The sequence below is a fragment of the Schistocerca americana genome, chromosome 4 (genome assembly GCF_021461395.2).
Source record: "Schistocerca americana isolate TAMUIC-IGC-003095 chromosome 4, iqSchAmer2.1, whole genome shotgun sequence".
Lineage (NCBI taxonomy): Eukaryota > Metazoa > Arthropoda > Insecta > Orthoptera > Acrididae > Schistocerca > Schistocerca americana.
In genome coordinates, this window is record NC_060122.1 from 723,852,115 (window position 1) to 723,866,373 (window position 14,259).

Sequence of the window (14,259 nt, forward strand, 5' to 3'; positions counted from 1 at the left end):
TTGTGAAAAGCAATGGTCCCATAACACTCCCCTGTGGCACGCCAGAGGTTACTTTAACGTCTGTAGACGTCTCTCCATTGATAACAACATGCTGTGTTCTGTTTGCTAAAAACTCTTCAATCCAGCCACACAGCTGGTCTGATATTCCGTAGGCTCTTACTTTGTTTATCAGGCGACAGTGCGGAACTGTATCGAACGCCTTCCGGAAGTCAAGAAAAATAGCATCTACCTGGGAGCCTGTATCTAATATTTTCTGGGTCTCATGAACAAATAAGGCGAGTTGGGTCTCACACGATCGCTGTTTCCGGAATCCATGTTGATTCCTACATAGTAGATTCTGGGTTTCCAGAAATGACATGATACGCGAGCAAAAAACATGTTCTAAAATTCTACAAGAGATCGACGTAAGAGATATAGGTCTATAGTTTTGCGCATCTGCTCGACGACCCTTCTTGAAGACTGGGACTATCTGTGCTCTTTTCCAATCATTTGGAACCCTCCGTTCCTCTAGAGACTTGCGGTACGCGGCTGTTAGAAGGGGGGCAAGTTCTTTCGCGTACTCTGTGTAGAATCGAATTGGTATCCCGTCAGGTCCAGTGGACTTTCCTCTATTGAGTGATTCCAGTTGCTTTTCTATTCCTTGGACACTTATTTCGATGTCAGCCATTTTTTCGTTTGTGCGAGGATTTAGAGAAGGAACTGCAGTGCGGTCTTCCTCTGTGAAACAGCTTTGGAAAAAGGTGTTTAGTATTTCAGCTTTACGCGAGTCATCCTCTGTTTCAATGCCATCATCATCCCGTAGTGTCTGGATATGCTGTTTCGAGCCACTTACTGATTTAACGTAAGACCAGAACTTCCTAGGATTTTCTGTCAAGTCGGTACATAGAATTTTACTTTCGAATTCAATGAACGCTTCACGCATAGCCCTCCTTACGCTAACTTTGACATCGTTTAGCTTCTGTTTGTCTGAGAGGTTTTGGCTGCGTTTAAACTTGGAGTGGAGCTCTCTTTGCTTTCGCAGTAGTTTCCTAACTTTGTTGTTGTACCACGGTGGGTTTTTCCCGTCCCTCACAGTTTTACTCGGCACGTACCTGTCTAAAACGCATTTTACGATTGCCTTGAACTTTTTCCATAAACACTCAACATTGTCAGTGTCGGAACAGAAATTTTCGTTTTGATCTGTTAGGTAGTCTGAAATCTGCCTTCTATTACTCTTGCTAAACAGATAAACCTTCCTCCCTTTTTTTATATTCCTATTAACTTCCATATTCAGGGATGCTGCAACGGCCTTATGATCACTGATTCCCTGCTCTGTACATACAGATTCGAAAAGTTCGGGTCTGTTTGTTATCAGTAGGTCCAATATGTTATCTCCACGAGTCGGTTCTCTGTTTAATTGCTCGAGGTAATTTTCGGATAGTGCACTCAGTATAATGTCACTCGATGCTCTGTCCCTACCACCCGTCCTAAACATCTGAGTGTCCCAGTCTATATCTGGTAAATTGAAATCTCCACCTAAGACTATAACATGCTGAGAAAATTTATGTGAAATGTATTCCAAATTTTCTCTCAGTTGTTCTGCCACTAATGCTGCTGAGTCGGGAGGTCGGTAAAAGGAGCCAATTATTAACCTAGTTCGGTTGTTTAGTGTAACCTCCACCCATAATAATTCACAGGAACTATCCACTTCTACTTCACTACAGGATAAACTACTACTAACAGCGATGAACACTCCACCACCGGTTGCATGCAATCTATCCTTTCTAAACACCGTCTGTACCTTTGTAAAAATTTCGGCAGAATTTATCTCTGGCTTAAGCCAGCTTTCTGTACCTATAACGATTTCAGCTTCGGTGCTTTCTATCAGCGCTTGAAGTTCCGGTACTTTACCAACGCAGCTTCGACAGTTGACAATTAGAATACCGATTGCTGCTTGTTCCCCGCATGTCCTGACTTTGCCCCGCACCCGTTGAGGCTGTTGCCCTTTCTGTACTTGCCCAAGACCATCTAACCTAAAAAAACCGCCCAGCCCACGCCACACAACCCCTGCTACCCGTGTAGCCGCTTGTTGCGTGTAGTGGACTCCTGACCTATCCAGCGGAACCCGAAACCCCACCACCCTATGGCGCAAGTCGAGGAATCTGCAGCCCACACGGTCGCAGAACCGTCTCAGCCTCTGATTCAGACCCTCCACTCGGCTCTGTACCAAAGGTCCGCAGTCAGTCCTGTCGACGATGCTGCAGATGGTGAGCTCTGCTTTCATCCCGCTAGCGAGACTGGCAGTCTTCACCAAATCAGATAGCCGCCGGAAGCCAGAGAGGATTTCCTCCGATCCATAGCGACACACATCATTGGTGCCGACATGAGCGACCACCTGCAGATGGGTGCACCCTGTACCCTTCATGGCATCCGGAAGGACCCTTTCCACATCTGGAATGACTCCCCCCGGTATGCACACGGAGTGCACATTGGTTTTCTTCCCCTCTCTTGCTGCCATTTCCCTAAGGGGCCCCATTACGCGCCTGACGTTGGAGCTCCCAACTACCAGTAAGCCCACCCTCTGCGACTGCCCGGATCTTGCAGACTGAGGGGCAACCTCTGGAACAGGACAAGCAGCCATGTCAGGCCGAAGATCAGTATCAGCCTGAGACAGAGCCTGAAACCGGTTCGTCAGACAAACTGGAGAGGCTTTCCGTTCAGCCCTCCGGAATGTCTTTCGCCCCCTGCCACACCTTGAAACGACCTCCCACTCTATCACAGGTGAGGGATCAGCCTCAATGCGGGCAGTATCCCGGGCAACCACAGTCGTAGTCCGATCAGGGGATGCGTGGGACGAGCTGGCCGTCCCCGACAAACCCCCATCCCGACCCCCACAGTGATGCCCATTGGCAACAGCCTCAAGCTGTGTGACCGAAGCCAACACTGCCTGAAGCTGGGGGCCTTCGTACAGCATTAAAAGCAGATTTAGGAGCATCCACTGCAGAATTAGTTTATGGTGAACCCTGAAGACTGCCCTCAGAATTCTTCACCAATCATACTGGGGCACCACAGACCGAATTGCCTTATGTATTGCAAATGGTGTGTGACTGTATGGCCAGACTTCACCCATCTGCTGTCTCGAGGCCTGGGGCAGTAACTAGTTTTATGTACAAAGGTCTACGGTCATGTACACGCGTAATGTTAAGGACAGATGCTGTCAAGCCACCGCTGCAGCCCCCACATTCTGAGCCCTGCAGAGTTCTCTCCCGAGATGGACATACCATGCATATAGGTCAAAATGGCAAGTCCCAAGAGGTATCACTGGAACGTGTCAAACACACACATATGTTACTGACTGAAGAGGATGTACACACTGAATATGACATGTCACCATCCACACTACTGGATGTGGATGACACTGTCTTGGAGCCACAAGAGGAAGTAGCACCATCACTACCAGCACCGGGGGCTGCAGAAGATCAAGCAAAGCCTTCAATACACACGAGTGCTGGACGTCGGGTGGCATATAAATACCCCATGCCGCTACATTCTCAGTGATCCATTCTACATGGGAGGGGGAGGGGGGGGGAGGAGGAGGGGCTGTGTGGGACTCACCAGAAGAACATCTGTGAATGCACAATGAAACATAATATTATTTTGTGGCAAAGAGCGCACGGACGATCTGCTTTACTCTTTGATTTTTATTAGTTTTCTTTGTATTGACTTAGATTTTTCAGTGTATTGGTGTTTGAGCTTTAGGAAGTTATTGCCTGACTACTACATTGTATCTCTTCAGCAGACAGAGAGAAGCTTTAGTTGGCTGAAAGTCACTGAGCTTTCCTGACTGACCCATTCTGCTGGTACTGCTACTCTACTGATGACACAATATTTGCTGCCTTCTTTTATACTGGTAGGTCCATCTCCAATGACATCTAGTGGTCAGTTCCATATTACATTAGAGTGAGTGGGTACTTTTGATCATATAGGTTATGTTCATTTCATCATGTATCACATTTCCATTCTTACATTTTCTTTATTCAACATTCACTGACAGAGCTAGAGCATTTCATTCTTTATTCATGACTTTTTCCACCCTTGTTTTCATTGTATTTATGGCAGCCTTTCCCTACTTGTTTATTTTCATCTTTATTATTTCTAACCTTAATGCCATTTCTAATGCTGTTGGTCATTGATCTGCAGAATTTTCACTTTTCCACAGTCTGTCCTGAATTTTTGACATCCCACCTAATGCTATACGCCTCTTTCTTTATAATTTTGAATTTGGCTTCTTATCTTCAATAGTGGGTTATTATCTGATTTTGCATCATCACTTGGACATCATATGCTGCCCTGCATTTTGTTCTAAATCTTTCTCTGACTTGTATTTACACTAATTAGTATTCTTCCAAGTTGTTTAGACAAGTATCCATTCTACCCTGTGATTTGGGGGCAATATATTCACTACAACCAGTAGTAGTAATTACTAAATTTCCTCAGGCATTGTCTCTATTTTAGTACTGTCAGCTTGTGATGTGAACAAGCAAACCTATATAATGCTGTTGCTGTTATTTTGTAAGAAAGTAACTATCACTGTGTTACCCATTTTGCTATTCATAACCACAACAATGTTATGTTACATAATACACTGGTAACATTCTTACTTCACAACACCCATCTGATGTCTCTTTATTATTTCCATTTCACTTCACTAATCTTTACTATGTCCAACTGCAGTCAATCCAGAGTTTGTGATCAGCACTATATAGCTTTCAGTTTTCTAATCTAACACCCATCAACGTGTACAACACTAGCCATACATGCAATTGTCGTGAAAATACCCCCTAATCCTTCCTTGAGCACTTCTGTCTTGGAGAATGGTATGGCTGGTAGTTTATTTCAAATCTTTTGACAAGGTAGTGGCCATCCAGATATCATTGTGAAAAACTAACAATCCAGTGAAGAAGTGGAGTCCCTTTTGTGTCCTTAATATAGTTTATTTCATTGCATTATGGATATCAAATTGATTGAGCATTGATGACTATCCCTCCATCCTTAGTGGTAGCTACCCATGTGACAGGAAAGAGGATATCTTGAGTATCTGCCCATTGATCTATATGCCTTTGATGTGGCTGTAGCACAATGTGTAAGATTTCCTGTATTAAAAGTCATTCCTCATGAGAAAGATTATTTTTATTGAAAATATTAGTTTTGATTGTAATCAAGTGGAACTGTGCTGTATATGTAAAAACTCATTTAGAAATACAATGACCAAATGTTCTCATCTCTGTTGCAGGTGCACACAAGGATTATTTACCTGAGGCATCTAATTGTCAGCCTTGCACAAGCAAGGGACATAGATACTGTACTGTTAATCTTCAGTCATGATTACTATGATGAAGAGATTAATGAGCTTGTGCAGAGCATAGACTTTTGCAAAGTCATGCAGATTTTCTACCCTTTTTCCATACAGACACATCCAAAGGAGTTCCCAGGAGAATCCCCAGGGGACTGTCCACGCAACATAAAGAAAGAGCAGTAAGTATAGTACATTTTTACCCCAAATCTTAACTCTCATTCCTACCTTGTATCTATTGTACTGTTACAATTATAAAACAGAAGATACGGTCTAATTCTTCATTTTTTGTGTGAGCTACAACAGATTATGTGATATGTTGTTTCAAAATATTTACACAAATATAAAATTACGTAACTTGTGCACAAATTGATCTCACTGGCCATGTGTGTAAGAAGCTAAACTCGCTATTTTTTGCATCTAAGATTATTCCCTAATTCTACCATACACACCCATGAAAATATGTGTATGCATTTACACTGTGAATGAAATACTGTCTTATGTTCAAAATTAAGCATTTACCCTACACAAAAGTCAGTCACATGGCAACACACATAGACAGTAATGACAAATCCTTCACAATTGTTTAAAAAAAATACATTTTGCCTGTGGTTCTTAGTTTATCTGAAAAGTGTTTACCAAAGCAAAACACACACACACAAAATATTGAAGATAGCAAGCTAAGGAAAAGTAAAGTAATTTTGTCCCCATAAGTAAGGTCATGCTAGTTGACTAATATTAAAACATTTTGCAATTTGCAACTATTATGTTTGGTAAACTAGAATTCTGGGTTAAACAGCATTGAAACACCCACTACGTTTTGATACTGTTCTACAGTATAACAGCCCTATCTTACTGGGAAGTTCATTTGCTGGCTTAATCTCTATATATAAAAAGGCAATGGACTGACTGACTGACTGACTGACTGACTCATCGTTACCCAGCCCAAACCGCTAAGGACAGAAACTTGAAATTTGAAGGAGGTATGGATCTTATATTTTAGGCATCGTTTACAAAGGGATTTTTCATGATTTCAACCCTAAGGAGGTGAAATAGGGAATGAAGTTTTCATTTTAAATAAGTCACTATTAAGGCAATTTTGAAGCTAGACCTACGAAAATTAGTATTTGGTTTCTCAGTCAGAAATAAAGAAATCTGTGTTTCAGCATTTTTTGAAAATTAACTCTAAGGGAGTGAAATAGTGGGTGAAAGCTTTTTTGAAAATATGTCATTATTAAAGAACTACTAAAGCATTTTTAGAGCTACATCTATGAACACTGGTATCTGACTTCTTGGTTACAAATTTTTAAAAAAATGTGTTTCAGTGTTTCTGAAAATTAAACCCCTGAGGGGGTGCAATAGGGGCTGAGATTTTTTATGAAAATATTTTATTACAAATGCATTTTTAAAGCTAAATCAATGAAGTTTTAAATTTGGCTTCTCAGTTTGAAACAAAAAATAAGTGTTTCACCGTTTTTGGAATTTCAAACCTTATGGGGTTTAAATGGGGGATGAAAGGTCTTATGGAAATATCTTTTAAGCTAAATACATGAAAATTTGTATTTGGCTTCTCTCTTAGTAATAAAACACATGCATGTCAGTGTTTTTGGAAATTCAACCCCTAAGGGGGGTGAAACATTTTATGAAAACATTTCTTTGTGAAAGCATTTGTAAAGCTAAATCTTTGAAAACTGGTATTTGAATTCTTGGTTGGAAATAAAAAAATATTTGTTTCAGTGTTTCTGGAAATTTAAGCCCTAAGAGAGTACAATAAGGGATGAAAAATTTTAAGCAAATATTTCATTACATTAAAAAATTTTAAAGCTAAATTTATGAAAATTAATATTTCACTTCTCAGTTGAATATAAATAAATATTTGTGAGTGGGTGAAAGTTGCTATGGAAATACCTTCACAAGAAAGCAAAAGGTATGGTTAAGAAAAACTTAAGACTCCGCTACCAGAAGCGCATTTTGATCAGAAATACATTGGAAGAGACCATACGTATATGTCCTTATTTAGCGTGAAAAGCTTAGAAAGTTTTTCAATTTGTGAACAAATAAAAATTCAATTAAATAAAAAAATATCTCTGCAGGCCATACAGTCTATGCGAGTGAAGCAGTGGGTGCTAAGCTAGTACATGCAAATGGAAAAATGACGATGAACAAAGTGGAGAAAATCGTAGTTCAATTACTGTGATAATGCAAATTCCAGACTGGAACCAACATTGATAATATGTTTATCTCTAGCAGTCCTATAGAGGTATATTTGTGAAACGTAAGTGGAAAAGGATTTTCCAGATTTTAATGATTTCTCCATTTTTTATTGATGTAAAAAGGCTGAATTTTAATAGCTCAGATGGAGGAAGAAGCTTTTATCTCAAATGATTTGGGTGATGTCATGTAAATTATAAATACCAGTGGATGGACAGGTGTTTAAACCTCGCTGCTTCCGAAAACACATATAGTGTCACAAACAATTAGGCAGCTTCAGTTCTTATTTAGGGACTGATGCCTGTCTTTTGGGGGCTCTTGTCATAAAACAGCTGTTATAATGAGAGTTTTATCATAACAGGAGAGCTCTTGGGTGTGTTTGAGAAAAAATCATATTACATTTCCCTTATTGGAGGCAATCAGGGGAATAATTCACTTTCACTTGTGAGTTTTGACACTTTATGAATGGAGAGTATGTTGGTTTAATTTTTTATTGAACCAAAAATTTAGAGTACTGATTTGAACAATTTATCATTCACTGCAACAGTTGCCTATCAGGGGTAAACACATAGAATGAAGATTGCCCATTTCTTTAATATTCTAAGAAATTACATAATCATGCAAATTCCTTGTAACAGTTTCTCAGGAAAAAGGCATATACTTTTAAATGAGTTGTAGAATTCATTATTCATTAACAATGTTGAAGCAAGTGTATATGTAATACTGCATGCAATGTACCTTTTCATAGTTAGTTGACATATTTAAATATTTATTTTTATTCAGTCCCATTGATTACATGAGTACAGTGTGTGTATTTTTCTATAGACAGGAACACATGATTTATATCATCTAAATTTTCTTAATGTTGCATTTGTACTTCGCAAAGTTTTAAGAGTGACTTATTGTGAGTAATCTACATTTATTTTCTATTTTCTGTTTTTCTATTTAGTTTCTATTGAATTAACAAAACATTTTTCTTCCTTACATGTATTGTGAAATTATAGGCTGGTGAACTGTTAACTAAGAAATGGGAAAAATAATTCATTTAATTCTTAATGTTTATTTCCATACAATATGGAAAAAGTATTTTGATGTCATGTCACTATGAAGTTAAAAAATTTGTTCATTTATTCCCTACCAGGGCCAAGGAAATGATGTGCAATAATGCTTTATACCCTGACTTATATGGCCACTACAGAGAAGCAAAATTCACTCAAACAAAGCACCACTGGTGGTGGAAAGCAAACAGGGTGTTCAATCAGCTGGATGTTACAAGAAATCATACAGGTATGCTGCACACACAAGAGTCAGCACTGAAGAGCTAAACTACAACTTTCAGAAAACGGTTACTTATGAGAGAATAGACTTTGAACTTTTTGTGTGGGAATGTTTCAGGTTAACTATGTGCATTGTTACAGGGATGGTGTTGTTCCTAGAGGAGGATCATTTTGTTGCTGAAGACTTTATTCATGTCATGCATCTCATGGAAAGAACTTGTAAAGTCAGTTGTGACAGGTGCAACATTCTTTCCCTTGGCACGTACCTGAAAACCTACAATTATTATGGAGATTCAAAGAAAGTAAGAAATATTTGTTTACAAGTTTAAATTGTTAAGAATATTGTTGATAAATGAATATATTTGCATCCTCTATCAGAATATTTGTTTATGTATTAAATCTGGATCATTATATGTGGTATCCCAACTTAGCTAGAAATACATTGTTTCACTGACCTGGAATCAACTGACCATATACTCAAAACATTTGAACCTGGTAGTATTTGAAGTGGAATTTTATTGTCAATGAAATGTGAATACATAAATTGCCAACTGAGAGCAGGGAAATACCAGATTAGTTACATTATACTTACAAACATTTTCAAAGGTTGTAGAAACCATTGGATTAGCTGGAAATGTAGTGGTAACAGTTTATTGGGGATAACTTGCTATGATGTAGATCAATTGCCTAAAATAAAAGTAAAAAGACTAACAGATCTGTAATTTGGCTCTATATTGTACAATAGAGACTTTATAAAAAAGTAAAATCACTTATAAAGACAAAGATTCACTTTCAGACACAAGTACAATGCACCCATGTGTATCAAGAAGAGTTTCAACAAATACTGACAAAAACCTCACAGAACTACAACATTATTTCTTGGTCTTGATATTTCATCTCTTATGAGAACTTCATTTTTAAAACAAAATCCTGCAAAATAGAGCAGCTGTATTTTTGTGAAACTGAAATAAGCCGGAAAAATATAGATCAATATGCATTCTTAATACCCTCTTTAAAACTGCATTTATATTCTTCTGATCTTTTTTATGCTTATCTGTTCCTGTGCTAGTCCTTTTATTCATATCTCTTATTCTGATCAACTTGGCTGCCCTTACTACATGTCTACAAAATGCCTTCACATATTACTTAATTACTTCATCTTGTACATACAGTACCTCTCCACATTTGTCAGTCTTTCAACTATTTTGGTAATACCCTTCATTTTTCCTAACTTAAGATTATGTGCTCATGTTTGCATGCATACTACATCCAATGTGCTCAACAATCTGTGTGATATGTACTGGAATTGGGCTACAGTCAGAATTTATTCCCTCTTCTGGTCCTTTTGGTGACCAATACTGGATAGTTCAGTATAGGTCCCATTAATTTCTTACTTCTTTGGTAAGGGTTTCCTGTGGACTTCCTTTCTCAAATATTCCTTGCAGTATATCCTCAGTTAACATAATAGTTTAATATTTCAGTATTTCAAGTGCTTCAGTTTTCTCTTTTTCCAGTGCTCTTGTGGTCTACACTTCACTTTCGAATGTGCAGTTTTTGAGCATTTAAACTTTTTTAAAAAAAAGTACAATTAATAATTTAACACCTTAAAGTACAACTTAAAAGACAGTGCTAAAATCTCCACCACAGATTGTGTTGCAGCAATAAGTGCCCCATGTCAAGTAGATTGGAGACACTGCCATGTGTGTTCTGTTACTCTTTCTTGCTGAAAAACACTTCTGATTCCAGGCACCTAGGATGTGCTCGTTTTATGCTGTCACAAAAAAAAAAAAAAAAAAAAAAAAAAAAAACACACACAGACAAATGAAGGTCTTAAAAATCATGTTTCTTTAAGAGGGATGTACAAAGAGTCTAAAATTTTATTATTTAAGTTTCTCACAAAAAATTCAGAAACAGTTTACCAGGTATAAATATTTTTAAATCATTACTTATAGGCATGCTGAATACAAGATAGCAAGAATGACCATGTTACCTTCAGTTTATTCAGAAGAGCATAGTATGTAATACATGGCAAATTTTCATAGTGTAAAAGAGCTTCTCACTCACCTACTTACTGTTTAAAGTCAGAGAAATGAATGATCTGACTACCTAAAATATTTTAATATTAAATTTGGTAAATTAGAAGTAAGTACCTTGTATATGTTTCCACATATACTTTGATCTATTGGTTTCCTGGTTCAACTGGACTGGGCTATGTCAATCTAAACCACAACTTTGCAATTTTGATGAACTAAATTGTGTGTGACCAGCTATCAGTCAAACTGCCCTCTTTGTTATCTTTTTTTCCAGATGTTCATTAACTCTTATATTTCCCACAGAAAATGTTATTTCTAACAAAGTATTTTGTGTGAAACAGGTTACTACTACTAGAAATATGTATTTCATGTTCCAACTTTGGTTTGTTCACAATGTACTGAATGAGGGCTTCTTAGTTCCTGATATATTTAAGCTGGTGGAAGTATTAGACTGCAGGCCAGGAGTGTTTTGTGTGCAGCTGTAGGCAAGATTGGTGATGTAACAATACAATACTTGAGCATAACATAGCCACTACCGAGTGAATGGTGAATGCCATGGTGTCCCCTGTCAAGATAGTAAGCACCAGTGTAGTGCCATAACTGTATGAGGTAAGGGCAACATGTATCCCTGCACCACCACTATTCCCATGGTTGTCTATGTGTTGGGCTTGGGTAAGTGGAGCTGGCTTTCTCTGCTCCATGCATCCCCCCCCCCTCCGCCCCCCCCCCCCAAAAAAAAACCCTCATTCAATATGTCTTCAACAAACAGCACACAGTCAACCAGTAGTTTGCTCTGGTTTAGTCTTTGTAAGAAACTTGGGTGTGTGTTTCTCACATATATTTTCCACATGTGGAAAAATATATAAAAAAAATTAAAATAAAGCATAAGATTCAGTACAGCAATTGCCAAAAACCTTCCGATCTGATGAATGTACAATGTATTGAGTCTCTAGATATGAATTAGACAACTCAGTTGCTTGCTTTAAGGATTTATTAATACCACTTCTTTCATTACTTCTGCTGTATTTTTTTTTTCAATTTTAATGTTCAGCATGTCAATCCCTCCTTCCCTCTAATCTTCGCCACTTGCTTAGATTGTCATTGTTTAATTTTCTGCCTGTAATTACTCCTCTTTTGTTTAATCAGTAATTCATCAAGATCATTTAATTTTTCTTACAAGCATTCCTATCCATGAACCAAAAAGACAGGGCCATCTGTGTACCTTAACACTGATGAAATGGCTACTTCACTTACTGCTTATGTTCTGAGATATTCTGTCATGTACTTTGTTTCCTATTATAGCAATTAACCAGGAAGTTATACTGCACTTAATTCAGGACAATTGTAAATTAATGCCTCTTGGATATACAGAACACAAATTTTGAGAATAGGAAGAACAAATCTGCATGAGTGTATGAGTTATTTTAGCATAAAAGCTGCACTCTGTCATAGACAGAAAGGATGAGACTGTCATTCTTCAACAAGTTCAGTTGGGATTCAAATGTCAATCTGCTTTTGAGATTACTTTCCAGTTTGTCTCAATCTGTTTTGGTTGCAGAGTTGTTCTGCTTAAAATTAGAACACACACAATTTCTAAGCTAAATGGTACTCCGGTAAAAGACTTCCTTTTTGCCAAGATATATATGTCAAATTATAATAGGATATTAAAACTAGTTTCAAATTAAGTTTAATGATACATTAAAATAAATATAATTCATAAGAAAAGTAATTTGTACATTGTGATTTCGGACATGCAAGTCTAATAAATATAATACATATTCTTAAGTGCTATGAAATTCAGCAAGAACATTCCATCACATCACATGAGTGCTCATGTCATATAACAACATTAAACAATATTGATTATATATCTGAATTTTATGAGTACATAATATTACATAAATATAACCACATAAATGAACAATATTAAATAGATATACAAAATTTCAGATTTTATTTTGCTTGTATCACTCAGTGTTTGCTTATGGAATGCATATCATGTAAATAAGTGTATGGTGAATACCCTAGTTGCGCAGCATCAATTGTTAATCGTATAAGGTTTGCAGTACTATGTGGACTGATCAATTGACTACTGTAATCTCCTGTTATCCCTGGTAATCATGTTTTTTACATATAGGAGTGCATGTGTATGATTGCAAGACTTCATCTGAACATTTTGAACATTTTTGTTTTCTTTCTGCATTAAAAAAATGAAATTTCTTCCCTTTTGTTAATAACATAATACACAGTGTTACTTATGGAAACTGCTTAAATGTAGAACACAAGGAATGCTTTTACCTGCAAAAGTTGAGTCTTCAAAATTAAAACCAATAAGAATTTTTGTATTGGCATTTCAAGGCCTAAGACAACAGAGCAACCTCTAGTAAGCAGAACAAATATTTTTTATGAACTGAGAGGTTTGGACAGGGGGAGGGGGAGACAAGAGAGTTTACCGAAGAACCAGCTTTTAAAAAATAAATAATATTCTTTAACTCCATTACTTAAAACATGTTGGTTACATGAAGTAATATGATACTTCTGTTGAACCCACAATAGTATTACAATATTTTCTATTGACAAATCCAGGGAAACACGCACAGTTCTGTAATACACAGAACAGTCAGTAACAGCCCTTCATTGTTCCATTGATACTGCAACTAACATATACCTCTAACCTGCTGTGAATCACAAGTCAAGAGAATGAGGGGAGATGACAAATAATCGGTAGCAATGCTAACTTCATTCCAATAGTTTTGTATTGGATATGTTCATGCCATGTAATTTTTGCTCTGACTTCTTACAGTACCAGTAATTCAATAAGTGTTGTGTGTACTACTCTGGGAAACTTTGGTTTTGGATGAAACTATGTTTCACCACTAATGCTTGACTTCTTGTTCTTTTTATATACATCTTAATATAATGATTTCCAGTTCTATAATAAAATTGTTGTATTGATATGTGTTGTGCACTTTACGTTAAGCTTCCTTCAGCTTTTAATAGTGACACAATATTTTCAAACTTTGCTTGCAAATTGCTTTTTTGTGTTAGAATTTTTTTTAAATCTATTGCAGTTTCTATTTGGTGATGTTTCAAGCTGTATATAACTGTATAAACACCATTTGTTATAAAATGTCCCCTCTTCCTGGTTACAAATGAGATTGTATGTACATGTACAGATAACTGTTGCACTGTTGATTCTAATCTGTGTTCCCCTTCAGTTACCTTGTATTTTAATAATCTGTGTAAGATACAAAATTTGCTGTTGACTGTAGAGATCACCATTAATTTTTCCTAATGATAACATACATAAACTGTCACTGAAACATAACTTTTCAGCAGCAGCTTCACTCAGCTTCCATGCACTGTCATGCTGATTCACTTTCTCACTTGCCTCTGCTATATGTGT

At 37.2% G+C, this 14,259-nt stretch overlaps 1 protein-coding gene across 2 annotated transcripts in view; it reads left to right on the forward strand.

Annotated features, from left to right (window-relative positions):
• LOC124614033 (alpha-1,6-mannosyl-glycoprotein 2-beta-N-acetylglucosaminyltransferase) overlaps nucleotides 1–14,259 on the forward strand; it is a 444,765-nt gene that overhangs the window by 402,032 nt on the left and 28,474 nt on the right. For both annotated transcript variants that reach the window (XM_047142857.1, XM_047142858.1), the window contains exons 4-6: nucleotides 5,273–5,514; nucleotides 8,685–8,830; nucleotides 8,962–9,122. In XM_047142857.1, the coding sequence (XP_046998813.1) occupies nucleotides 5,273–5,514; nucleotides 8,685–8,830; nucleotides 8,962–9,122 (549 nt within the window). The remainder of the gene's footprint in view (nucleotides 1–5,272; nucleotides 5,515–8,684; nucleotides 8,831–8,961; nucleotides 9,123–14,259) is intronic.